We start from the raw sequence: 26927 nt of genomic DNA on the forward strand, positions 1-26927 counted from the left end.
GCTGTTTAGATGCTCAGGACCCAAATGTGAACAAGATGAAAAAAAAAATCCTTCTCTCATGAATCTGACATTCTAGTGGGAAGAGGCAGGTAATAAATAATTTACTATAAATTACTTTATATGTTCTAAGTGCTAAATAAATAAAAACAGCACGGTGAGGGGATTTGGGATACTTGGAGAAGAGGTGCAATTGTCAATGGCTTGGTCTGGGGAGGCTTCTGGAGAGGTGATGCTTGTGCAGATACCCGGAGGAGGTAAGGGAGCAAGCCTTGGGGATGTCTGGTGGAAGAGCATTAGAGGCAAAGGGAACAGTGTTTGCAAAGGTTCCGAGGCAGAAGACTCTGGCGTGTTGGAGGAGCAGCTAGAAAGCCAGTGTGGCCGTAACCGAGTAACCGAGCAAAGGGAGAGGGGTGCTGATGAGGACAGAGGGCTAATAGGGGCAGATCGTGCTGGGCCTTGTGGTCCAAGGTGAGGGCTTAGCTGTGACACTGGGTGAGCCCAGAGCCGTGGAGTATCTGAGCAGGCACGGAGATGCTGTAAATGGGCACTGGCGCCCTCTGGCGGCCACATGTGGGAACAGACAGTAAACAAGGGCTGAGGCAGGGAACCAGTGAGAAGGTGACTGGGCTATTGCAGCGGGGAGAGAACAGTTGTTTGCACTAGGTTAGAAAAAGTGGAGATGTCGAGACAGAGTCGGATTCTAGATATAGCGGTTTTCGAACCTTGTTCAAAACCCTTGGGACCAGATGTTGTTTAAAATGCAAAGTTTTGCAGATTCTAGTAATTCGGTGCCTGCGCTGTGTACTGTGTGTTCTATAACACCGCCTGCCGTGTCTGCAGCAGCACACTTAAGCAAACACATTACCGTTTCTCCAATAAAATGTATGAATATGCATACGAAATGGGATAAAAGCTATAGATAACATCACCATTTAAATGTCAAGTTAAAAAAAATAGCAATGAATTACTTAAATGGAGTCAGGGGGATAAAAATAGCTTATAAATATCAGGAGCTTTTAATTTTTTTATTTTTTGGAGAGTTATTTATCTTTTTGAATTTTATTTAATTTATTTTTTTATACAGCAGGTTCTTATTAGTTATCCATTTTATACATATTAGTGTATATATGTCAATCCCAATCTCCCAATTCATCCCACCACCACCACGCACCCACGCCACTTTCCCCCCTTGGTGTCCAGACGTTTGTTCTCTACATCTGTGTCTCAATTTCTTCCCCAGGCGCTTTTTATTTCTGAGGAAAATGTCCTGGGTTCCTGATGCCTGCAACCAGTATGCAGTTTTTGTTTTTTGATTTTTTTAAGGCGGTGGGTGGTTTATCCTTTCTCTTCACGGAGTGTGAAATTCTATTGTTACAAGCTGTATGTACAGATGCCACAATTTCTTTTCTTTTCTTTTTTTTTGCGGTACACGGGCCTCTCACTGTTGTGGCCTCTCCCGTTGCGGAGCACAGGCTCCGGACGCGCAGGCTCAGCGGCCATGGCTCACGGGCCCAGCCGCCCCGCGGCATGTGGGATCTTCCCAGACCGGGGCACGAACCCGTGTCCCCCGCATCGGCAGGCGGACTCTCAACCACTGCGCCACCAGGGAAGCCCCCTCGGTGACATTTTTACAGGAGCACAGAGACATTATGGAGCTCTTTGATCCACCGTATACATTTTTTTCAGAACTCAGTTTTCATCAGCTGTTATCTTAGGAAACTCATCAATTGTAATTTCTGACCTGCAGATGCTCTGCCACCCAGGTATTAAAATATTTTACATCACATACTTCTTTAGTGTTGCCAGCTGATGCTCATGATCAATGTTGTGGTCTTCATGGAATGTTCTAGCTTGTTGCATGACCAAAGGCCATTCAGGGGCATCCAGTTACTTCCTCATGAACACAGGGTCCGGATCTTCAGATTTTGCCCTCTGCAGAGTTTCTCTACTTGTCATCAGTTCCTGGTGTCACTGTCCCAGTAAAACTTCCGCAACGTGTCTTTCTGTTTATGTCACATCACATCTTGAGGGTCCTATTTAGTGAGATGTCCCTGTAGAGGCTCCACAATCCTGTTCCTGACATGATTCTACTTTCTGAGCTCTTGGAAGTGACAGATGCTTCTGTTTCTTTTCACTCTCTTTGGGGCGATCTTTGGCTCTTTTTGACACCTTCAGAGAGCAATTAAACTAGAAGTCGTAAGTAACAAAACAAAACACAAAGCAAGAAAATTGCAATTGACGGCAGAAGCCCGATGGGTGTGACTCAGGCGATGCCTCACATCACGAGCACTGGGTGCATATTGGCACCGATTTAGAAAAACAAATGTCAGTTTCAGATTTTTTTTTTTTTTTTGGAAATGACAGATAAGAAATTTGGGGAACTGACTTTGAAGGTGGAGCCAACAAGTCTGCCATTCTCATTGGTGCTGGGGTGGTCCTTGGCCTCTTGTGGACTGGGTTTTGTCCGGCCACTGGGGTTCCTGAACTGAATCAGGCCAGATCCCAGGCATCAGGAACCTCAGACACAAGCACTATCAGAACAGGCGGAGGCGTGTGCTGAGATGGGGAAAGCACGAGGCCCTGGGGGACTTCAGGGGACAGCTCCCAGGCAGCCTGGGCATGTTGGGGATGGTTTCCTGGAGGCAAGACAGACCTTAAAGATTGAGTTAGAATTTATCCCTGGCAAAGCAGGGAAAGAGCTAGTGCAAATGTCCAGACTGAGGTGGGGATTTAGGAAGCCAGGGCTTCTGCTAGCCTACAGAATGCCTTTTTGTGAATGAGAGACAGGCTCCCCCTTCTGCATGGATGGAACCTGGCGTGGTCAATGGAGGGCTTAGCCCTTGGGCAGTAAGCAACACATACAACCGCACGTGGTCACTTGGGAGCACAGAGTTCTGACCTCTGGAATGCCATCTGCCAACTGCAGGTTGTTCAATTCAGGTCCACGAATTCCTCAGACCCTTCTTGACTGCCAGGCTCTACAAGGCGAGGTCCCCAGACCAGTCCCTGTTTTCAAGGACCTACCCTTCTGAGTTTGCCACGTAGTGAATCTCTGCATCACAACCCCTATTTTTCTGTGGCTTCCCCCATCCTGAAACTGGCAAAGGGGTCCGGCAGGAAAAGTATGGCTGATGGACTTGGCAGGACCACTCCAATGCCCACTAAGCCATCAGCAGATGACCAATCCAAGTAGAGTGTCAAGAGCAGTTGCTATCTCTCCCCTTCTCCCTCAACTTTGGCCAGTGCAGGAAGAAATCCCGAATTCCCTTATTTGCTCATCATACTGGTCTTCTAGGGACCAGCCCCTGTGGAAGGTGTTGGGGGCGCCCTGCCATGAATTAGTCCTGATGCTGGAGTCTGATGGGGGAGAGGCATGAATGCAATCCTCATACACATCCGACAGGGCTGAGCCATTTCATAGGGGGACTCAGAGCATTGGGAAGCCTTTTAAAGGTTAGGTAAGGTGAGTCTGGATGAATGAAAAAAGTTTGGCCATGCAGGAAACAGTACTCCAAACAGGGAACAGGCTATGTACGCAAAGGCATGGAGGGGATAAAGAAGCTGCAGCTCTGTATCGGAAACAAAGCTGAATTTATTACTTGCTTAAGCAAGACAGACCTCTTTTAAGATACAGTCGCTCTGAGCAAAGCGGAGAGCTGATGTCATATGGCGCAGAGCTCGGAAACCGGTGGTCTTTCGTATATTCGACCTTAAGATGCGGAAGCTTTGTGTCTGTTGTTGATTGGCTGATTTTCAGAAACGCGGGGCCATCGTTGATTGGCTGACTTTCAGGAGCGTGGTTTCGGGGATGCCAGTTACGATTGCTTGTTCGAATAGGTGGTGGTGTTTTCCCCCCCCCTTGGCAGTGCCACGCGGCATGCGGGATCTTAGCTCCCCGACCGGGGATGAAGCCTGTGCCCCTGCAGTGGAAGCACGGAGTATTAACCGATGGACAGCCAGGGACGTCCCCTCGAATAGGTTTAAAAGCATTTTTGGTGCTTCCTTATTATCCGTGGAAACCAAGTAATCAATCTGTCCTTTCTTAGGAGGAGAGGAACTTTATTCTTAGTGGTGTGTATAAAGGACATGGATTGTTGGAGCTGCGCCGAATAACACTTAATCTTGGGAATGGCTCCTCCCTCAGCCGTACCGCGGCCAGCATCCAGGGATGGTGTAAGGTTCTAGGTATTTCAGAGCTGATCAAGGAAAAAGATATGACCACTAGGTGGAAGTAGCACACAGAGCTTTAGTTGGTCCACACTGACAGATTTGCCTGTGCGAAAAGTCCCTGACAGCATGAGATCCTCCAGAGGTTACTGCTTCGGGGCCACTGCCCAGGAGGAGGGGCGGGGGGGCGGGACAAGGGAACTCCCAGGAGAGAAGGAGATTAGAGAAGGGACTTAAGGGTCTAGGTGATGTGCTTAGCCGCACAGAAGGGAGTCTCTGGGTCAGAGAGCTCCTAAGGGCAGCAGCCTGTTGGGGGCTTTTTTTGTTTGTTTGTTTTTGTCCCGCCGCGAGGCATGCGGGATCTTAGCTCCCCGACCAGGGATGAAACCCGTGCCCCCTGCAGTGGAAGAGCGGAGCCCTTCAAACCACTGAACCTCCAGGGAATTCCCCTGTTGGGGGCTTTTATAGCTACAGGTTGATCTTACCTATGGCTAGCAGATGCTGGTACAACTTCACGGAGTATTCAAAACAGGCAGGCTCTAAGTGGCTAAAAATATCTGTCTACTTGAGCTATCTTTGAAACAAGCGCTGTGTAAAAGTTTCAGTTTGGCCCTAGCAGGCTTTCGGGTCAGTGGTCTGGCCTGCCATGAAGAAATAAATGACATAGGGTCAATTTACAGGGACCATGATGTATCTAACAGGTGGGCATGTGACTCAGGATCGACCAAATCAGAGTCACGTAGAGTAAACTGCAGTGATTGGTCCTACAATAGCAACAGATCTAAGCTGTCTGCCTAGAATGTTCTAGTTGGAGACTGCAGTGGAGAGTTCTCTCCCCACCCCCATCCCCTTTGTTTTTTGCTTAAACAATAAATTTACTGTCTTACAGTTCTGTAGGCTAGAAGTCTGAAATCAAGGTGTTGTCGGGCCATGCCCTTTTTTTTTTTTAAACTTAATTAATTAATTTGGCCGCGCTGCACGGCACGTGGGATCTTAGTTCTCTGACCAGGGATCCAACCCGCGCCCCCTGCAGTGGAAGCCTGGAGCCTTAACCATTGGACCACCTGGGAAGTCCTGGGCCATGCTCCTTCTGAAGGAGCTAGGGAGGGATCCGTTCCTTGGCTTGTGGCATCATAACTTCAGTTGTCACGTGGCGTTCTCCCTAGGTGCATGTCTGTGTCCAAATTACCCCCTTTCTGGAAGGATAACACGTTTGAAGCTCTATTGGCCACTTTCCTGCCTGTAGCATCCCAGCTGTCTGACGGCCTTCCTTCATTTTGTCCCATCTCTGTTCCCTTCAGTTTGGCTTGGCAGCTTTTCTGCTGAGTTGGTTTACTGGATCCACATGTCATCACATGCCTAATGTCTCAGCAAATGGTTTCACGGACACACCCTTGGTGCTCTCTTCAGAACACGCTTCCTTGCAATACACGTAGGCTGCGAATGTTCCAAATGTTCAAGTTCAAGTTCCCCTTTGATTTGTCTCCGTCCTGTTGCATTTTAAGTTCTTAAGGCTATAAGTGAGTGATCACGATCAAGGTGTCATCAGAACCATATTTCTGGTAGCTTCTGGTAAAGCTCCTTGGCTTGTGGCAGCATAACTGCCATTGTCACATGACAGTCTCCCTGTGTGTCTCTTCCCTCTGGTTTTGAGGGCGCGAGAGAGCTTGTAAAGTCCTCCCTCAGACAAACCCAAAGTGATCCTCCTGACGATCGAGTTACACGATAAATCTCATTCTTCCTTTTAATGTTTTCAAAGCTGATTCAGAGGTTTTTTTGTTTGTTTGTTTTTTTTAATCACAAGCAACCCGGAGTCCTGACTACCACTGCAAAGAGACTTGATCTGTCCGGGGAAGTGTGGGTGTTTGTCAGTCTGGGGCTTCGGGTTTGAACAGGGCAGCTGATGGAGTTGAGGCTGGAGAGGTGGGTAGGGACCAGGCCACAAGGGGCCTCCAATGCCTTTGTCCTGAAAGTGCTTGGGGGCCATGGAAGGACTTGAGCAGCAGAGGGACAGCCTGTGCTCCGGGTGTAGAAGTAGCCCTCGAGAGCAGAGGTGAACTTATTGGGAAGGGCAAGGCAGGGGGCTGAGAGGTTCAGGGAAGAGAGAAAACGGAGGCCAAGGTTGGAGTATCGCGGTGTTTCTCATCTCCCCAGGTCCCCCTGGCCCGGCCCCGGATGAGTGCTCAGGAGCAATTGGAGAGAATGCGCAGACACCAGGAGTACAGTCGGCCTCTCCCTCGCCCAGCCTCCCCCCGGCTCCTCACTCTGGGGAGGACACTGTCCCCAGCCAGACGCCTGCCTGACGCAGAACAAAAAGTGAGGGAAATGGGTGGGGTGGTGAAGAAGCAGTGGGTTCTTAGTTCCTAGTTGGAGCCTCAGTTTTCCTCTCTGTAAAATGGGGATGTTTCCTTCCTCCGTACCCAGAACAGGTTTCCAGATTTTACCCCGCTGTACCTGTGCTGAAATCAGCATCCTGCCTCCCTTATCGGTGGAAGACAGGGTGGGCCAGAGACAACATCTCCACCTCACCAGCGTTCTCCCTTCTCAGGGAGGGGGTGGGGGTCACGGGTCTGGATTGGAAGCTCAATTTTCCTTTTCAGTTACTATGTGTTGTCAAAGGCAAAAAAGGAAAAGAAGAAAAATTGATCAAGTAAGGAAATAGATTTTATTCATGTTATGGTGCTGGGGAGAGGACTCCAGATCCAACGATCAGAGTGATCCGGGCAGGACGGTATTTTTTGTTTGTTTGTTTGGTTAGCTGTTGGTGGGTTTTTTTGTTGTTGTTGTTTTTTTTGGCCACGCCATTGCGCAGTGGCTTGTGGGATTTTAGTTTCCCCACCAGGGATTGAACCCAGGCCCTCTGCAGTGAGAGTGTGGAGTCCTAACCACTGGACCGCCAGGCAGTTCCCCATGGATGGTTTCATCTTAGACTTTTCTAGGAAGGAATTAGACAAGTGGGGTGATTTTACAGTTGGGATTGTTTTTGTAAACAGGGAGCATCTCAAGTCAGCTGAACACCAAACATTTATCTCTATGTCTAGCTAGTTTGGGAGGGACAAAGAGTCCAGCTAATCATTTATGACAAAAGGAATGTGAATTTGGAGGGTCTGTTTCTGGCCTTGTCACAGGTAAACGGGGTGGGGCGGGGGTCAACTGTGAATCTTGTCGACGAAAATTCTATTAAAAACAAGTTAACAAGAAACAAAGGGAATTTTATTTGAGCGAAACAGGATTATAACCTGGGAGACAGACTCTCAGAAAGCTCTGAGAACTGTTCCATGTGTTAGAAGTCAAAAGGCACACTCATATCCATTTTCCAGACAAAGGATCCTACATCAAAATGACATACTGATGGGCTTCCCTGGTGGCGCAGGGGTTGGGAATCTGCCTGCCAATGCAGGGGACACGGGTTTGAGCCCTGGTCTGGGAGGATCCCACATGCCGCGGAGCAACTAGGCCCGTGCGCCACAGCTACTGAGCCTGCGCTCTAGAGCCCGCGTGCCACAGCTACTGAGCCCGCGTGCCATGGCTACTGAAGCCCACGCACCTAGAACCCATGCTCTGCAGCAGGAGAGGCCATAGCAGTGAGAGGCCCGCACACCGTAACAGGAGTGACCCCTGCTCACCCCAACTGGAGAAAAGCCCAGGGCAGCAGCGAAGACCCAATGCAGCCAAAAAAAAAAAAAAAAAAAAAAGATAAATAAAATAAATAAATGTAAAAAATAATAATAACTTTAAAAAAATGACATACTGTTATTTTTACATAAAAAGTTCACCAAGGATACATAGTCTAGGGAAGAACATACAAAGCCAGCAGCAAGTCACCGTGATCTCCTACAGAGTTGGAAAAGAATACTGTTCTTTTAAGAAGTTACATTGGTAGTGTCGGAAGAAAGGGGGGAAAAATGATCTTTACGATAGAGGAGGCACTGCCATCTCTGAGGAGCTCTGGTTAATGTGTAATGCAGATGCACACTGCACATTAGGGAGGGAGGGAGGACACTCAAGCACGCAGAAAATTTTATGTTTAATTTTTCTTGTCCTGCCTTAAAATAGCAATTTTACTTCATTAGTCTTATCTAAGTCATATGCAGAAGAGGGGTTCTTTGCAGTAAGCCTTTTAGCAGAATGCAAAAGGGCTGGTGGGTGGGTGGGGCGGTGATTTTCCGAACTCTTCTTGTTTTCCAGGAGCTCAAGTAAAGTTAAAAATTGGCAGTGTCTTTGGGGCAGTTTTATCCCCTTTCTGAACCCCTTCACCCTCAAAATGAGAATATGAGGACTTCCAGATGAGGAATTCTAATGCCCCAATTCCTTTGCAGCCTGTCTTGGGACACTCAGGAGCCCAGAAATGGCTTAGAAGCTCGGGGTCCTGGAGCAGGTAAGGAATTGGAGATCGGGGCAAGGAGCAGGGAAATCAGCAAAGGGGAGGAGAGTAGCATTGCTATTAATGTCTCCTAAGTACTCGTGAGTACTAAAGTACAGATCGCAGAATCTTTTAGAGACGCTTGAGTTCCTGAGGAATCAGAAAGCCCTAGTTCGTAGTGAGAACTGCAGTTCCTTGGTCGATATCAAACTCCGCCCCTCCGTCAGGAAATCTGAGAAAATTTCCGGCAACCGGACTATAAATCCCACAATGCACGTGGGCTTTTTAAAAGAGGGTCGCGCCCAGTTTAAAATCCTTTAGAGACACGTGCTAGGGACTACAACTCCCAGAAGGCCACGCGTGGCCCTTAATGTACTGGCTAACTATACAAGTTCCCCAAATCTCTTTCTTTCTAGTCCAAGGAACACCACCCCTTATTTGCCGACATCCGAAGGGCACCGGGAGCGAGTTCTCAGCCTTTCTCAAGCCCTGGCCACTGAGGCGTCGCGGTGGCACAGAATGATGACAGGTGAGAATGGGCTGGGGACTTTGGGCTACTGGGTTTTAGGGAAGAGGGAGTCGGAGGCCTGGAATCGTAGGTGCTGATGGGTAGGGGTCTGAGGAATCCTTTATCTTTATGAGGAGAGAGCTGGACAGGGCTTGGGAGTTCTAGATCCCAGGAAGGAGGGGCCCAGGATCCAGGAATTCTGGGTTTGGGAGAGGAGGGAGCTGGGAGGTCGGACTCCTAGGTCTGAGAGGAAAGGCCTGGGGGAGTCTGGACTTCTGGGTCCAAGAGTTTGCCATTCTCATACCCCATTCGTCCTCTCCAGGTGGAAATTTGGAGTCTCGAGGAGACACTCTTCCCCCTGCCCCGCGGCCTCCGTCAGAGCCCCCGCCCCAGGTGTCCTCCCCCCCAAGATCTCCTCCAGCTGCCAATTCCCGCTCCTCGGGGTTCTCCCGCAGAGGTAGTGGGCGCGGCGCAGGCCCCGCCTCCTGGGAGGCGACGTGGGATTCCGGGATCGCCCCTCCCGCCCTAACCCAAGACGAGGGGGCGTGGCCTCTTCGAGTCACTCTGCTGCAGTCTAGCTTCTGACCCGCCTAAACGTAGCAACCAATCAGAGAGTGAGGGCGTGGCCTGGAGATACCCCCCGGAGAGCTGGAGCCTCTCCGGGAACCTGGGGGCGTGATCTGGTCCCCTCAGGTGGCCTAGAAGGGGAGGGGTTTCTATGGCCAAAGTTTGGTTTTCCCGTCACTTGTCCAGATTTGGATTAAAACTTTGAACTTTTAGTCAAGAACTCTCTGTCTGAGGTTGTTACGCTGGTGTCTCTGAGGGGTAGAGCCGGAGTAGTGGGCTTCTGGGCCCCGAGGGAGAAGGGGACAAGGACCTCGGACTTGTAGGTCTGAGGAAGGAGGAAGCTCGGGGTCCAGGTTACTGGTTCTGAGGGAGGAGGGGGCTGGGGACCAGGATTCCTGGATCTGAAAGAAGAGAAGACTAGGGACCTGGAGTTTTGGGTCCGAGGGCAGAGAGGGCAAGACGGCAGGAGTCCTGAGTTTGAGGGAGGAGGGGCTTGGGGATCCGGACCTCTGGGTCTGAGGGAGGACGGGGCTGGGACCAACCTTCCAGGCTTCTGGCTTTCCTGGCGACGCCCCCCAGGGCCGGGCTTCCAGGATCCAGCCCCTATTTACCCTTCGACCCCACGACCTCACCGGATTTTGAGGTGGATAGAATCCTGGAGTGAGTGACAGAGGGAGAGACAGTCTCACGCGGAGTGGCAACGGGAACGCGCTATGCTGGGAAGGGGGTCGTCGTGACCGGGGGCGGGCGCGGCATCGGAGCCGGGATCGTTCGAGCCTTCGGTGAGTGGGGTCTGGCTGGCTCTGAATGTTGGGAGTCTGGGAGAGGAGGGACCCTGGGGGGCTAATTAATGGGTGTGGAAAGAAGTATCTTCTGTACTGGAATCTAGATTCTTATCTTATAAAATCCCATTTGCAAAGTTAATGAAAAGATAGGCAGTGGTAGCCTGGGGCCTGAGATTTTGGCGGATTTCCAAACGCCATTGACTCCCTTTCGGCGGGTCTCAGTAATGGCTACAAAACGGGTGGTTTGGGGGAACATGCCTCTTGCAGATTTAGGGTTTACTCTGGAACCAGGGATGGAGGCTCAGGAGCTCCAGCAAGCACCTGGAGCAGCCAAGGAGAATATGTGTCAAAACTTCTGCCCTTTGTCCTAGGGGATTAACATGAGACTTTGGGGTCACGAGGGGAGCATAGTGGGAGACGGCCCCACTTCAGGTGGCCACTAGAGGGCACCAGAGGGCTTCGCAAAGGCCTGTGCTGGGTTAACCAGTTCTCTTCCCATCCTCAGTGGAAAGCGGTGCCCAAGTGGTTATCTGTGACAAAGATGGTGAGTGAGGGTCCCTCAGTCCTCACCCCCACCCCTCCAGGAGGAGTCCGGGTCCCCAGACCCTTCCTCCCTCTGACCCAAGAGTCCAGACCCCCAGCCCTTCTCTTCCTGCAGAGTCCGGGGGTCGGGCGCTGGAGCGGGAGCTTCCTGGCACTGTCTTTCTGCTCTGTGATGTGACTCAGGAGGAAGATGTGAGGGTGAGTGTATTTTCTGTCTCTACCCCCGGTATCTTCACTTGTTTCTCCACCCAGCCCCAGGCTTTTGCACATGCTGTTCCCTCTGCCTTTCCCCCTTCTCCTGGCTAAATTGTACCCATCCCAGAGGTTTCAGCTCAGTATCATTTCAAGGCTTTCCCTAACTCTGCCGACCAGGTCCTGTGTCTCCTGGGAAGATTCTCATTTATCTCCCACTCCCTCAAGGCTCTTGTCACACATGTCATGTGGATGGGGACAAATAAACTCCTCACAGTGGGTCTCTTTCTGTAAGAGTTTTTCTCTTTCCTCAGGGTTTCTGGTCTTTCTCTTTAGCCAGTATCTCTGACACCTGCCCCCGCACCCCAGTCCCAGGTCTCTGGAGTAGTGACCACAGTGTGAATGTCACCAGCCCTCTGGTGTCTGGCCCCTCAGCTGTGACTCCTGTCCCCACCTCGCTTTTGGACCCTCGGCTCCAAAAGGCCTGGTGCCATCACTGCTCACTCACGAGATATCTTTCTCCCCAGACCCTCATTTCTGAGACCATCCACCGTTTCGGCCGGCTGGATTGTGTAGTCAACAGCGCTGGCTGCCGTGAGTCATGAGTCCTGAGGGCTGTTCTCCACTGGTGTCAACCCACCTCCTGGCTTCCCACCCCAATGCTGGCTCTGTTCCATCCCTGCTGTGTGCCCCCAGGCCTGTGCCCTTAGCCCTTTTATGCATCCGTTTCTACATCTCTAAAATGAAAATCACCATCCTTGTCATCATTATAGGGTCGTTGTGAGTATGGAATAGTGTAACTGCTCAGCCTCATAATTACCGGAATTGTCTTGGGCACATAGCTGCCATCTTGTAGCCTCAGTTTCTTATCTATGAAGTGAGGCTGATGGCCCTTCTCTTTTTCCATGACTGAGGTGATGTACTCTCTACACATGGTCTATAGGGCTTGGTGTGGAGGCTTTGAAGGGAAATTGCCATCAGCTTCCTGCTTACCCTTCGTAAGAATGCCTCATGTTGGTAAACCAAGGCTCAGAGAGGTGAATTGATTGGACTGGGGTCACACAGCAAGGCCATGGTAGAAAGAAGCCTCTCTTATTGGCTGGGCAACTTTGAGCAATTGACTTACCCTCTCTGGGCTGCACTTCCCTTCTCTGTTGTAAGAATTTAGAGACGGCAGATACTAGTGCATCCTTTCTCTTTGTATCCTTGATCCTTTCAACAGATATTTATTGAGCATCTACTATGCCCCACATTCTGTCCTAGGGACTGGGGATTTAGCAGTGAACAAAACTGGCCAAGCATTCCTGTCCTCATGGGATTCACATTGTAGAGGAAGGAAATAGACAAGAAAAGACAGATACAGTTAATCCTCATTATTTGCGGATTCCGTATTTGCGAACTCACCTCCTTGCAGGGTGGGTTGTAACCCCAGAATCAGTACTCACTGCGCTTTCCCGGGATTCATGGACATGTGCAGAGAGGCAGTGTCTGTAAGGAGCTCCCTCTGGGGCCAGCTGGATGGGTTTGAATCCCAGCTCTGGCATCTGTGAGTGGGGCAGCCTCAGGCAAGTCACTTAACACTTCCTTATTTGCAAAATAAATAAAATAGAGTCTGCCAGTATGGGTTGTTTTTAGGATTTAAGATTATAATATTTATGTTAGATAGCCATATAACTATATACATATACATATGTACATATATACACACACATATACGTCCTGTCTTAGTCTGTTCATGCTGCTATAACAGAAATACCATGGACTGGGTGGCTTAAACGACAAACATTTATTTCTCACAGTTCTGGAGGCTGGAAAGTCCAAGATCAAGTCAGAAGCAGATTTGGTGTCTGGTGAGGGCCTGCTTGCTGGGCCCTCACATGGTGGAAGGAACGAAGGACCTCATGGGGGTCTCTTTTATAAGGGCACTAATCCCATTCAAGAGGGAGCCGTCCTCATGACTTAACTCCCATAGAACCCCACCTCCAAATACCATCACATTGGAGGTTAGGATTTTAACATATGGAATTTGAGGGGGGGGACACAAACTTTCAGTTAATAGCACGTATATGTTATAATGTAATATTATATATATGTATTTCCCCTAGGAGCAATGGGTCAATAGTCACTAATTCAGTGTTCGCTGTGACTTTGTGGACTATAGCTGCCTCGAATAAGGATAATTGATTGTATATATTAGCATGTCTGGTAGTGATAAAGGCTATGAAGAAAAATAAATCTGACTGAGGGCTTAGAGAATGGCAGGGGCTGTTTTGTACAGAGGGTCTGGGGTGGATTCTCTGAAGATGTTTGAACCGTTCTCTGAAGGAAGCAAGGCCATAAGCCCTGGGTCTCCAGGAGGAATAATCCAATATTTCATTAACTTTCCATTGTCTTGTTTCCCATCTCTCTGTCCCTTCATCCACTTTGACTCTTAAAGCCTTTGGAAGGTTCAGGGTCCATTTTTCCCAGTTTCTATTTTTTTTTCCTGTTCTTACTCCTATCTTTCCTGCTTCTTTTCTTCTGAATGTTGATTTTTCTGTCCCTCTTCCATCCACCCAGTTCTTTCTATTTTTTAAAAAAATATTTATTTATTTGGCTGTGCCGGGTCTTAGTTGCAACACGTGGGATCTTTTAGTTGTGGCTTACAGGATCTAGTTCCCTGACCGGGGATCGAAGCCAGGCTCCCTGCATTGGAAGTGCAGAGTCTTAACCACTGGACCACCAGGCAAGTCCCCTCTTTCTATTTATTTAACAAACACATTTATAGTACTAAGTGTCAGGCACAAATATTGACTTGTGAAATGTCTAAGCCTGAGAACAAAGTGTTATCCTCATTCTGCAGATGAGGAAACAGGCACAGAGGGGCAAAGTGAATTGCCTAAAGTCACACAGCCAAGAAGTGTCAGAGCTAAGATTTGAACCCAGACCTTCTGGCCCTGAGACTGGTTTTTTGTTTGTTTTTTCTTTTGATGCTTCTTTTAATTTTTTAAATATTTGTTTATTTATTTGGTTGCACCAGGTCTTAATTGTGGCTCCAGGGCTCCTTTAGTTGCGGCTTGCCAGCTCCTTAGTTGCAAACTCTTAGTTGCGGCATGCATGTGGGATCTAGTTCCCTGACTGGGGATCAAACGTAGGCCCCCTGCATTGGGAGAGCAGAGTCTTATCCACTGTGCCACCAGGGAAGTCCCTGCTCCTTTTAATTTTTTTAATTGAAGTATAGTTAATTTATAGTCTTATGTTAGCTTCAGGTGTACACCATAGTGATTCAGTATTTTTGCAGACTATATTCCATTATAGGTTATTTCAAGATAATGGCTATAATTCCCTGTGCTATACCATATATCTTTGTTGCTTATCTACTTTATACATAGTAGTTTGTATCTGTAGTAGTTTGGACACTCCTAATTTGTCCCTTTCTCCTTCCTTCTCCCCTTTGGTAACCACAAGTTTGTTTTCTATATCTGAGTCTGTTTCCATTTTGCATATATATTTACTTGTATTATTTGTTAGATTTCACATATAAGTGATATCATACAGTTTTTGTCTTTCTCTGACTTATTTCACTAAGCATAATATTCTCTAGGTTCATCCATGTTGCTGCAAATGGCAATATTTCATTCTTCTTCTTCTTTTTTTTTTTTTGCGGTACGCGGGCCTCTCACTGTCGTGGCCTCTCCCGTTGTGAAGCACAGGCTCCGGACGCGCAGGCTCAGCGGCCATGGCTCACGGGCCCAGCCGCTCCGCGGCATGTGGGATCTTCCCGGACCGGGGCACGAACCCGTGTCCCCTGCATCGGCAGGCGGACTCTCAACAACTGCACCACCAGGGAAGCCCCCATTCTTTCTTTTAAGGCTAATATTCCAAGTGTACATACGAACCACATCTTCTTAATCCAATTTTTTTTTTTTTTTAATCCAATTTTGAGACTACTTTTTTAGTAACCACTATGCAGCCTCCTTTCCTTTTCAGGACCCTTGACCCTCTTGTCTGCCACTCCTCCCCCCTGCACCCCGCAGTGCCTATTCCCCTTCCCTGCTCTCCTGTCTTCATGGTTCCCTCATCCTCTCCTCTCTCTCTCTTCCACCCCCACCCTTAGATCCACCTCCGCAGTGGCCCGAGGAGACCTCTGCCCAGGGCTTCCGGCAGCTGCTGGAGCTGAACCTGCTGGGGACGTACACCCTGACCAAGGTGAGCAGCCGCCTGACAGTGAGATTGTCAGACCCACTTTGTCTCAGAGCCAAATGTTTTCTGTGCCTTGCTTTGATCTTATTCCAGAAGGACTCCATTTTTGTAGAAAAGAAATGCATGCAGATCCCTACATCTGGCCAAAGCTACCTGTGTTGCTACATAGCCCAGTCTTCTTAGGAACCTTCCAGAGCCTTCCAAAGTGGTGTGGTGGTAGTGGTGGGGGATGTTAAGGATCTGGAGAAAGGAGTTAGGACAAGGAATCAGTAATAGACAGTCACAGCTTTGCTACCCAGTGAATAGCTATCAGGAGCAAAGAGTATCTCCTTCTACCTCTACGCCTTTCCTCTGAATCTTCCCCAAATCGCCTCCTACTTACTATCTCAGTTCAAATACCATCTCTTCAGAAAGGCCTTTCCTGACTACTCGCTCATATGGCAGCTACATGTACATGTACATATTCGTTCTCTATGATAACTTATTTTCATCAAAGTACTTTTTATTTATTTAATTTACCATCATAATACTTTTTTTTTTTTTTGCTGTGCTGTGGGACTTGTAGGATCTTTGTTCCCCGACCAGGGATCGAACCCGTGCTTCCTGCAGTGGAAGCGCAGAGTCCTAACCACTAGACCGCCAGGGAATTCCCCATTATAATACTTTTTAAAAATTATTTATTTATTTATTTATTTTTGGCTGCGTTGGGTCTTCATTGCCGCGCGCCGGCTTTCTCCAGTTGTGGCGAGCGGGGGCTACCCTTTGTTGCAGTATGTGGGCTTCTCATTGCGGTGGCTTCTCTTTGTTGCGGAGCACGGGCCCTAGAGCGTGTGGGCTCAGTAGTTGTGGTGCACGGGCTTAGTTGCTCCGCGGCATGTGAGATCTTCCCGGACCAGGGATCAAACTTGTGTCCCCTGCATTGGCAGGCGGATTCTTAATCACTGCGCCACCAGGGAGGCCCCTATTCTGTCATTCTTGTTTCTTGTTGACTCCTCACTTTTTCTTTTCTTTACCTTTTCTGGAGTATTTGAAAGCAAATCTCAGATATCATTATTTCACCCATAAATAAAATAATTCAGTATGATCTTTACTAGATAAGGGTTTTTTTTTTTTTTTTAAGTGTGTATCTGTGTGCTCTTTTAGACAGGGTGGGTGGTCAGAAGGCTTCTCTAAGAGGTAACATTTGAGTCAAGACCCCAAGGAGGTATGTGGGCAATTGTGGTCCAGCAGAGGAGCAGCCAGTGCAAAGGCCCTGGGGTGGGAGTGCTTGGCGTGTAGCAGGGACAGCGAGGAAGGCAGCGTGACTGAAGCAGACGAAGCAGGGAGAGGCTGGAAGTTGAGGGCAGATCGTGCTGGGTCCTGTAAACCTTGGAGAGGACTTGGGTTTGACACTGTCTGAGCTGGGAGCCATAGAGTGTTCGGAGCAGAGGAACTCGAACTGTTGTAAGTGGGATCTGGTGCCGTCTGGTGGCCAGGTGGGGAACAAAGTGGGGGGCAAGGGCAGAGGCCAGGAAGCCAGTGAGGAGGTGACGATGGGATGGTCCAGGCCAGAGGAGGTGATGTTGGATCCCACCAGGCTGGTGGCTATGGATTTGGTGAGAAATGGTCTGATTCTGCATACACTTTTTTCGTAAGTTTTTCTGTTTATTTATTTATTTGGCTGTCTCGGGTCTTAGTTGCAGCTCGCGGGATCTTCGTTGCAGCAAGAGGGCTCTTCATTGCTGCTTGTGGGCTTCTCTCTAGTTGTGGTGCTGGGACTCCAGAGTGCACAGTCTCAGTAGTTGCGGTGTTAGGGCTTTCTAGTTGTGGCACGCGGGCTTAGTTGCCCTGTGGCGTGTGGGATCTTAGTTCCCTGATCAGGGACCGAACTCGAGTTCCCTGCATTGGAAGGCGGATTCTTAACCACTGGACCACCAGGGAAATCCCTGGATGCATTTTAAAGGTAGACTTGTTAAGATTTCCTTATAGACTAGATGTGGCGGCCGACTTAAGAAAGAAAGGAGTGGGTGGGGTTTTTGTTTGTTTGTTTCCCGCAACCCCAATCCCCAGCATCTGGCAGGAAGGCGTTGCCATCTGCTGCCCTGGGGAAGCCTGGGGAGGAGCAGGCGGGGCGGGGGGCTGTCAAGTGAGAGATGCCCACCAGACATCTGCGTGCGGGCCATGGGTCTAGGGCAAAGGTTGAGGCCTGGAGACATCAGTTCGGAGCGCACCAGCTTGCGGCTAGAGGAGCTCAGGAAAGCGAATGTAAACAGAGGGAAGAGGGGCATGGAGTGGGTCAGGGGTCACCTGTGTGGAGAAGCTCAGGTGCTTCCCCAGATCTCATCCGAGATCCAGGTGAAATATCCCCAAGCAGTTGGATAATCTGTCTCTCGACCAATCAACCCTGGCTTCTGTCCCCAGTTTCTGTTCACCTTCTAAGATTGGCCCCTCCTGGGAATTCCCTGGTGGTCCAGGGGTTAGGACTGCGCGCTTTCACTGGGGAGGGCACGGGTTCAATCCCTGGTCTGGGAACTAAGATCCCGCAAGTCAGTGGTACGCAGCCAAAATAATACTACTAAAAGATTGGCACCTCCGTACAATAAGGCATGCACACACCACAGCCCGTAAAGGATATGTGCGTGTGTGTATTTTTTTTCCCTTCCTTGGCCGTGCCGACGGCATGTGAGACCTTAGCTGCCCCACCACGGACCGAACCTGAGCCCCTTGCACTGGAAGCAGGGATCCTTAACCACTGGACCACCAGGGGCTTCCCATGTGTGTGTGGTTTTTCTTTTCTTTCTCTCCCTCCCCCATTAATTGCCAGCATTTTTAAAAAGAGAGAAATTTCTCACAAACAACTGGATTTCTGGTTTCTTTTGAAAAGTTGGCCAACTGGATCCATGGCAAGGGCGACAGTCTGCTAAATGTGGCCTGGCTCCCCACTGTACCCCAATCCCCAGCTCTCCCTCCTTGGCCTCCTGACTCTGTTACCTGTGAGTGGCTGGTGCAGAAGCCTCACATGAGGGTCTAGATCTGGGGTCCACCTGCCTGGGTTCTCTGTCACTTCCTACTTGTAACATCAGGCAAGATTCTCAGTCTCGCTGCACCTAGGTTTTCTCATCTGTAGAAGGAGGCTAATAGTGGTAGTAATTCACAGCGTTGTCCTGAGAATTGAATGAGGTTAAATTAAATACCCACAAAGTCCTTAGAACATACCTGGCACAGAGGTTACTGTCTGCAAGGTATTATTGTTTATCGCGAACCTTGCCCCATTCTGTGTCTTGCGGCCAATCCACCTCACTCAGTTTGCAGTCTCTGAGATACATATTGGGCAAATGAATCCTGGGAGAAGTAGAAGGGAAAAGGTGAAGTTTGAGCTCAACCTTGAATGGGAGGGAAGGAAGTAGAGAAGTAGGACACAGGGTGTTTCACTTGCCAAAAGAGTGTGCAAAGGCCCTGGGGCAGAAACAACCTGGGTGTATTTTAAGAACAGGAGAACCTCCATCTCCTTCTCCCTTTAGCAATTATAAGCATTTTGTTAAGCTTGTTCTATCCATTGCCTCCTGCCATCCCCTACCCAGACATCATATAATTTCATTAGTAAGAACTTCATAAATACTACCAATGGATTAGAACGTTTATTTATTTTTATTTTGACATAATTTAAGACTTATTTATGACTTATTGCCCGGATAATACAGAGGAGTCCTGTATACGCAGACTCCCCGTTGTTAACATTTTACCACATTTGCTTTATTCTTCTATCTCTCTTTTTGAGAGTAAGTTGCAAGCATGATGTCTATTTACCCTTCAGTGCTTTGGAGGGTATTTCCTAAAAACGAGAACATTCTCTTACACAGTCATAGTAACATTAACATTGATATCATGATCTTAGCTAATCTAGAGACTTTCTTATTCAGATTATTAGAATTCGTATCACGGTACCGTGGCCACACCTGTGTTAGTCGGGGTTCCCCCAGAAGCAGAGTCCAGGTGGGGGTTGAAAGGCAGGATGGATGGAAGGCGATCCCAGGAATTGCTTCCTTCAGCCTGGGGGGTAGTTGCTAGGCCGCTGATGAAGGGCGTCACCAAGCAAGTTACCACCAGGTGGGGCACCATCTCCTGGGGGCACTCTGGGATTCAGCTAGAAACATGCACCTCAGGGTTATCCCCCCCATCTAAGAGGCAAGGGAGAGCCAAATACCGTTTTAACTTAAAAATACATTTGGGGGTCTTCCCTGGTGGTCCAGTGGTTAGGACTCCACGCGTTCACTGCCAAGGGCCTGGGTTCAATCCCTGGTCTGGGAATTAAGATCCTGCAAGCAGTGTGGGGTGACCAAAAAAAAAAAAAAAAAAAATTTAACTTCATGTTAATAATTAAAATTAAGACTTTTTTACATGACCAAATTACTATTAGATCTCCTAAGAAAATTAACAGTAATTTCTTAATACCATTTAATACCCAAGCCCTATTTAAATTCACCTAGTTGTTCGCAAATGTCTTATTATAGTTGGTTTGTTCACACCAAGCTCCAAAGTCTGCCGATTGCATTTGGTTTTTCAGAGGGCAGAGACTTTTGTCTGCTTCTTCCTGCCTCTGTCCCAGTGCCTGTTGTAAAGCAATTTGTCAACATGTGTAAGTTGCTGCCGTTATCACCATTGTCATCATTATAACCCTCACCACCATCACCACCATCATTCCCATCACCACCATGGCTCCCATCACCCTCACTGTCATCATTATTAAACCATCATCATGACCGTCTTCACCATCATCGTCATCACCACCACCAATGTCCCTTGAAAGCTCTTTAAATGTTGATTCTGGGACCCCAGGCCTCCTGAATCAGAATCTCTGGGTCTTTGGCCTCCCTGGTGGATTCTGACACAAGCCAAAGTGAGCCATTCCCTAGGCTAGAGAAAATAACAGAGGAATTAGGGATATTTATATAGCTAAGGAAATGAGATCTTGTCAGTAGGGATCGCAGAAGATGTTTGAGCACAGGAGTGTCTATTGTAGACTCTCAGAGCTGGATTGGTTCTTAGAGACCTATCCATTCGTTCATCTATTTAGTCATCAAAGACTGACCAAGCATTCGTAGGTGCTGGGGATACACCACGTGGTCTTTGCCCTTGTGGAGTTTATAGTCATGGGGCAGCCAAGTGTTACTAAATAAACAAGAGGCGAGTTTATATGGGTGAGCGTGTTCTGGTGCTGGTTTGTTCTGGCCGGCAGGGTAGGCTTTTTGGAGGAAGTGAAACATGCATGACATTAACTAGGGGAGAGGTGGGGCGAAGGGAGGGAGTCAGGCCATTAACAGTCCGGTGGGTCCTTGATGGAGCTACAGGGAGACGCAGGTGTTCCTGGCAGAGAACAGCCTGTGCAGAGGCCTGGCCGTGGGAGAGAGTTAGGAGCTCTCAAGGTGCTGAGTGCAGCGAGCGAAGGGGGTGGTACAGGAAGGGGTTGGGGGGCAGATATATCAGGCTTGGATGGCCATGCTGAGGCATCTGGCCTTGACCTCAAGAGCAACAGGAAGCCATAGAAGGTATCTGAGCAAGGAAGTGATGGGAGCCCATTAATACTAACAGATCATTAGTAGTAACAGATCATTCTGTCTCTTGTATGAGGAACAAATCTGTGGGCAAAGTGGGGTGAGAATTCGTATCAGGAGATGATCGTACTTGTGCACGTGAGAAGAGATGGCCTTCAAGGCCTCACACACTCTGGCCCCTGTTGCTCCTCTGATCTCACTTCCCACCGCAGTGGCCTCCTGGCTGCCAAACACACCCAGCCTGGTTCTGCCTCGGGGCCTTTGCGCTCGCTGTTCCCTCTGCCCAGCTTGGTTTTCTCTAAGAAATGCCTACAGCTCACACCTGGACTCAAAATGCTCAAATCTGGGACTTCGCTGGCAGTCCAGTGGTTAAGACTCCAAGCTTCCACTGCAGGGGGCATGGACAGGTTCAATCCCTGGTCCAGGAACTAAGATCCCACAAACTGTGAGGAGAGGCCCCCCAAAAAAGAATGAAAAAAAACCCCCTCAAATCTCACCTTCCCAAAGCCCTCCCTTGGGCACCCTGTTTGAAACTGCACCCAGCCCAACACTCCCATTCCCCCATCTCCTGCTCTCCTTCTTGTTTCATATCCCTAATTACACTCTAGAACATTTCATAGTGCACTTGTATCTGTTTCTTGCTGCCTCCCCATGGAACTTGGGCTCCACGAGGGCAGAAATCTCTCCCGGTCTTGTTTCCTGCAGTATCCACAGCATCTACCCCAGTACCTGGCACATAATAGGTCCTCACGAAATGTTTGTGAAATGAATTAACAAGGTGGAGGGAACTGTAGAGATTCAAGAGCTCCTTGGTGATGGGTCTGATGAGGAACTGAGGGTGAGGGAGACCGCAGCATCTACCCCAGTACCTGGCACATAATAGGTCCTCACGAAATGTTTGTGAAATGAATTAACAAGGTGGAGGGAACTGTAGAGATTCGAGAGCTCCTCAGTGATGGGTCTGATGAGGAACTGAGGGTGAGGGAGGCTCTGGAAGACCCCCAGATCTCCTGGGTCTCCGGCTTGAGAAACTGGGTGGGAGCGGGCCCCATGTCAGAGGCTGGGAACCAGGAAGAGGGGCAGATTTTAGGGGGAGACAATGGGGTAAGTTTTGCACTTGAGACACGGAGATGAAAATGCCCGAGGGGGCCAGGTCAGGAGGTCCAGAAGGGGGCTCCAAGGGCGATTTAGGAGATGCTGGTGGAAACCCAGTAAAGTGGGGGGTTCCCACGGCAGGGCGAGGAGAGCAAGAAGCAGACCCAGGAAGCTGAACATTTAGGAGACCTGGAGTCAGGCCAGGGAGAGCCTGCAGGAGTTCTCTGAGCGAGCCAGGCTGTTTCAAACCAGGCGTCTGAAGGGAGGAAGGGAAAGAGGGACAGGGAGGGTCAGCAGGTCTCTTACCAGCAGGTCCCTGATGCAGCTACACAGAGGTACAGGCGACCTTGGCAGGAGGAGTGGGGGAGGATGCCTGCCAAGGAATGCCTGGGTTAGGGCTGGAAAGGGGCCACGAGGAGCATGGGGCAAATATTTATTGAACGCTAGCTGTGTGCCCAGTGCTGAGATGAGGGTGGTGAATGAACCCGTCTCAGCCCCCATGGACCTCACCTTTGCAGGTTGGGGGAGGGGAGGGAGTTAAACAGCTGGGCAGGGAGTCATGAGGATTAAGGAGAGAAATATGGCCAGGGCAGGGCCTGGGGAGTCAGGGTTTCAAGGCTGGTGAGAGTGAGGGGAGACAGGGAGAACACTTAGAGTTGTCAGAAGTTTCTTTTTTTTTTTAAGATTTTTTTTTTTTCGGTACGAGGGCCTCTCACTGTTGTGGCCTCTCCCGTTGCGGAGCACAGGCTCCAGACGCGCAGGCTCAGCGGCCATGGCTCACGGGCCCAGCCGCTCCGTGGCATGTGGGATCCTCCCGGACTGGGGCACGAACCCGTGTCCCCTGCATCGGCAGGCGGACTCTCAACCACTGCGCCACCAGGGAAGCCCTAGATTTTTTTTTTTTTTTTTTGATATGGACCATTTTTAAAGTCTTTATTGAGCTTGTTACAATATTGCTTCTGTTTTATGTTTTGGTTTTTTGTCTGCCAGGCACATGGGATTTTAGCTCCCCGAGCAGGGATCGAACCTGTACCCCCTGCAGTGCAAGAGTGGAATCTTAACCACTGGACCGCCAGGGAAGTCCCAAGTTGTCAGAAGTTTTTATTTGCTTATGGGTTTTGGTCTCAGATGGCCAAGCCACAAATACTGGCTCGTGACCGATCACATGACCCTCTGAGCATCAGTCACCCTTTCGCTCCTCAGTCTCCTCACCCGGAGGAAGGCGCTGTCGACTAGACCTCATTTTAGGGTTGTCGTGAGGATTAAATGAGCTAACCTGTGTAAAGAGCTGAGAACAGGACTTCCCTGCTGGAGCAGTGGTTAAGAATCTGCCTGCCAATGCAGGGGACACGGGTTGGAGCCCTGGTCCGGGAAGATCCCGCATGCCGCAGAGCAGCTAAGCCCGTGCACTACAACTACTGAGCCTGCGCTCTAGAGCCCGCAAGCCACAACTACTGAGCCCGTGCACCACAACTACTGAGCCTGCGCTCTAGAGCCTGCGAGCCACAACTACTGAGCCCATGTGCTACACTGCTGAAGCTCGCGCGCCTAGAGCCCGAGCTCCGCAACAAGAGAAGCCACCACAATGAGAAGCCCGAGCACTGCAATGCAGAGTAGCGCCCGCTCACCGTGACTAGAGAAAGCCTGTGCGCAGCAACGAAGACCCAGCGCTGCCAGAAATAAATAAATAAATTTATTAAAAAATAGCTGAGAACAGGGGAAGGTGCATAATAGATCCTCAATAAATTCATTCATTGATGCCAAAGATATTTATTGAACACCTACTATGTGCCAGACACCTTAGTATGGGGGATGAATCAAAATAAGAAATTCCAACCGTCCCTCATAGGTTTTTGCATTCTGGTGGGAGAAACACAGAATAAACAAATAAGCAAGTAATAGGGCTTCCCTGGTGGCGCAGTGGTTGAGAGTCCGCCTGCCGATGCAGGGGACACGGGTTCGTGCCCTGGTCCGGGAAGATCCCACATGCCGCGGAGTGGCTGGGACCATGAGCTATGGCCACTGAGCCTGCGCGTCCGGAGCCTGTGCTCTGCAACGGGAGAGGCCACAGCAGTGGGAGGCCCGCGTACCGCCAAAAAAAAAAAAAAAAAAAATAAGCAAGTAATAAAAATATATATGGCATGTCAGAAGGAGGTGTGTGACACAGGGAAAAGGAATCAGGAAGAGGGCTGGGGACCCAGGGGTAGGCAGGTTACAGTTTTAAATAGAACAGTGAGGGAATCCTCACTGAGAAGATGACATTTGAACAGGATTTGAAGTTGCTGAGGGGATAGTATTGTCCCACTTTAGCCCTGAAACTGTGGACCGAATGTCCCATGTCCCCAGAAAACTGGGGAAAGTTGGTCACCCTAGGAGTGAGTCACATGCTGTGTCAGGAGAAACATTCTGAGCAGAGGGAACAGCAAATGCAAAGGCCCTGAAGTTGGAACTCGGGGAGTGTTTGAAGATAGAGCACTGAGGACAGGGTGGAGGCTGTTTCTGAGGGAGTGGAGGTTAGAAAGAGCTGGTGGGGTGAACCGGAGAGAGAGAGTTAATTTAGCTTCCCATTCTGAGTATCCCTTGGGTGAGCCAGCTTGTGCCCATTAATCTTTCATGGCAGGAACAGTCCTTGCCCAAGGCAAGCAAGGGGAGGGATAGAATTTGAGTTTATTCAAGGTCATGTGTAATGGAAGAACAGAGACCGACTGGGAGGGAGAGAGAAGGAAAGGGAGAGAGAGAGAGTTGAGAGCTAGTTTAGGGACCTCCGGATAGCCAGGGGTTGCCAATTCTGTTGGCAGAATAGGGAGTACATTTCATGAAGTCTTCCCATGTCACATTCTGACCACAGAGCTTTCCCTAAAACTCAGAGAAACCATCTTCCCCTCCACGGATAAAAGAGATTCCTCCCATTTTTGTAAAATATGCAGCCATCTTGGTCTCTCTTGCATTTTCCTATCTTGTTATGGACAGGAGTTTTTTTTTGTTTGTTTTTGTTTTTTGCGGTACGCAGGCCTCTTACTGTTGTGGCCTCTCCTGTTGCGGAGCACAGGCTCCAGACGCGCAGGGTCAGCAGCCATGGCTCACAGGCCCAGCCGCTCCACGGCATGTGGGATCTTCCCGGACCAGGGCACAAACCCTTGTCCCCTGCATCGGCAGGCAGACTCTCAACCACTGCGCCACCAGGGAAGCCCTGGACAGGAGTTTTGAGTAATATACAAAAAGGCCTAGAGAGAGACACAGGGACCCTGAGAGAGGGGGACAAGGACACAGAAAGGGGAGGCAGAGACAGAAAAATCCCTTCCAGACAAGGAGAGACTCCTTAAGGGGTGAGACCCAGAGACCCTGGGGCAAACCAGAGAAGGTGCACCCAGAACCCTGGCTGCTGCCCCTACAGGTTCCCAGATCAACTAGTGAGCATACCCGGGAGATGGCCATCAGGATGCATTTCAACGGGGCAGGCGGAGATCCAGGGGCTTGGGTGGCTTACTCTGCTTTCTGTCTCCCCAGCTCGCCCTCCCTCACTTGCGCAAGAGCCACGGGAATGTCATCAACATCTCCAGCCTGGTCGGGGCAATTGGCCAGTCCCAGGCGGTTCCCTATGTGGCCACCAAGGTACACCACCGAGGTAGCCTGCCCCTTCCTTCAGGAACCTCAGCCCTGAGGCATGGCCACCTGTGACATGTTGTTATACATCAAGGGTCTCCCAAGAGACAGAGCCTGGTGCAGCCCAATGAAACCTGCAGGGAGAGCGTGACTTCCCTCTTCCGATGCCCCTGCTTGATGCCCCCTGGTTGGGAGGAGAGGACAAAAGGAACCTCATCTTCTCTGGTCTGAACTTTCTCCATGTCCCGTCTTCTGCAGGGGGCAGTAACAGCCATGACCAAAGCCTTGGCCCTGGATGAGAGTCAATATGGTGTCCGTGCCAACTGGTGAGCAGCTCCACGTGGGCTGAGAGCCTCCTGGGGGAGCTGGGAAGACTGGGAGTGAGCCCAAGAGGCAGTATTTGTGGCAGACTTCCCTGACCCCCTCTCCTGCCTCACCCCAGCATCTCCCCAGGAAACATCTGGACCCCACTGTGGGAAGAGCTGGCAGCCTCAACGCCTGACCCCACAGTCACAATCCGAGAGGGCACGCTGGCCCAGGTAGGGTGGGAGCCAGGGCCAGGTGGCATGGGGGTGGCGGTCAGGTGGTGGCTTCTCTTGACCCTCCTTTTCCCCTTGTCTCTCCCCAGCCCCTGGGCCGCATGGGCCAGCCAGCGGAGGTGGGGGCTGCCGCTGTTTTCCTGGCCTCCGAAGCCAGCTTCTGCACTGGGATTGAGCTGCTAGTGACTGGGGGTGCGGAGCTGGGGTATGGGTGCAAGGCAGGTCGGCGCACCCCCGTGGAGGCCCCCACCATCCCTTCGTGATCTCCCACATTTCCACTTGGGCTTCCCTGACTAGGGCTCTCCCACCCAAAACTCAGTCTCCCAAATTCCAGTTTCCCCCCCCCCAACTCTAGACATCAAGCCCACTTACCAATGTGCCAAACCACCACACAGGTTCCCTTAAAAGCGCTCTGCAGCCAGAAGGAGGAAGCCATCATTACATTTATTTTCGGCCCTTTATGAGTCCTATCACACCATGACCCCGTCCCCCCGCCCCACCCAGCCCCACGCATTCCCACGCGTGGCCTGGACCCGAGGGACTACAACTCCCGGCAGGCTTTGCAGCAGGAGCCTGTAGCCAGGGTCTCCTGGGAAATGTATTGCAGGTCGGCTTCACCAGCACGCTAATTAAAAAGGCCCGTAGGGGAGAGTAAATTCAGCTCCGATTAGGAGATAATGGAGGAGGTAAAGCAAAAAGATCTGCACTTTATTCTTGGCGCTTAGGGAAAAGGAGTTTTGACCTTGCTGCCCGCGGAGTAGGAGGGTGGCCAGCGCCAAAAGTCCTGATGGAAGAGAAAGCCGTCGGGTTGAAACTCCCGGGTCAGAGGAAGGAAAGGCTTGGGGGCTGGAC

The 26927-nt window shown here is 50.0% G+C and overlaps 2 protein-coding genes across 2 annotated transcripts in view; both read left to right on the forward strand.

The window, feature by feature from the left end:
* The window catches only part of PLEKHA4 (pleckstrin homology domain containing A4), a 26102-nt gene extending 15712 nt beyond the window's left edge, over positions 1-10390 (forward strand). The window contains exons 15-18 of the mRNA XM_089902596.1: positions 6322-6483; positions 8487-8545; positions 8947-9059; positions 9361-10390. Coding sequence (XP_089758722.1) covers positions 6322-6483; positions 8487-8545; positions 8947-9059; positions 9361-9623 — 597 coding nt within the window. The 3' untranslated portion in view covers positions 9624-10390. The remainder of the gene's footprint in view (positions 1-6321; positions 6484-8486; positions 8546-8946; positions 9060-9360) is intronic.
* HSD17B14 (hydroxysteroid 17-beta dehydrogenase 14) lies at positions 9757-26871 on the forward strand. Its single transcript, XM_089903486.1, has 10 exons — positions 9757-9778; positions 10277-10387; positions 10896-10934; positions 11049-11131; positions 11653-11719; positions 15222-15313; positions 25441-25545; positions 25795-25862; positions 25979-26075; positions 26165-26871. Exons 1-10 carry the CDS (start codon positions 9757-9759, stop codon positions 26336-26338), a joined length of 858 nt encoding a protein of 285 aa, XP_089759612.1. The 3' UTR covers positions 26339-26871.
* The last annotated feature ends 56 nt before the right edge of the window (positions 26872-26927 follow it).

This window comes from Delphinapterus leucas, chromosome 20 (assembly GCF_059928025.1).
Source record: "Delphinapterus leucas isolate spDelLeu-1000000601 "Yukka" chromosome 20, BTC_Dleu_Yukka2, whole genome shotgun sequence".
Classification (NCBI taxonomy): Eukaryota; Metazoa; Chordata; class Mammalia; order Artiodactyla; family Monodontidae; genus Delphinapterus; species Delphinapterus leucas.